Source organism: Penaeus monodon, chromosome 15 (assembly GCF_015228065.2).
Source record: "Penaeus monodon isolate SGIC_2016 chromosome 15, NSTDA_Pmon_1, whole genome shotgun sequence".
Taxonomy (NCBI): domain Eukaryota; kingdom Metazoa; phylum Arthropoda; class Malacostraca; order Decapoda; family Penaeidae; genus Penaeus; species Penaeus monodon.
Genome location: NC_051400.1, coordinates 4110379 through 4110913, shown reverse-complemented (window position 1 = coordinate 4110913; position 535 = coordinate 4110379). Strand labels below are relative to the sequence as shown.

General features: G+C 49.5%; 1 protein-coding gene across 1 annotated transcript in view; it reads left to right on the top strand.

Annotated features, from left to right (window-relative positions):
- Nucleotides 1-482, top strand: part of LOC119581694 (rhodopsin-like) — a gene marked incomplete in the record, with an annotated part of 2416 nt that extends 1934 nt beyond the window's left edge. Inside the window, 1 exon segment of the mRNA XM_037929815.1 lies at nucleotides 1-482. Within this exon segment, the coding sequence (XP_037785743.1) occupies nucleotides 1-402 (402 nt within the window).
- Between the last annotated feature and the right edge of the window lie 53 nt (nucleotides 483-535).

Here is a 535-nt window from a genome sequence, read left to right as displayed (position 1 = left end):
GTCAAGGCTGTTGCCAACCACGAGAAGCAGATGCGTGAACAGGCCAAGAAGATGGGAGTCAAGTCCCTGAGGAGTGATGAAGCCCAGAAGACCTCTGCTGAGTGCCGCCTTGCCAAGGTTGCTCTCATGACCGTCACTCTGTGGTTCATGGCCTGGACCCCCTACTTCGTCATCAACTATGGAGGCATGTTGAACAAGTCCATGGTTACTCCTCTTTTCTCCATCTGGGGCTCCGTCTTCGCCAAGGCCAACGCCGTCTACAACCCCATCGTGTACGCCATCAGCCACCCTAAGTACCGTGCTGCCCTTGAGAAGAAGCTGCCCTTCCTTGCCTGCGCTACTGAGGGCAAAGATAACATCTCTGAGGCTGCCTCTACTAACGAGAAGGCTGAGAGTGCATAAGATGTTAATTTATCAACAATGCAACGTTGGAATATGCTTCCTTTGACTTGATTTCCTTAGTACATTTCCCTGCAACGACACCGCTGTTTTATTATTATTTCCTTATTCGAGTATGGAAAAGGTTTTAACTTGA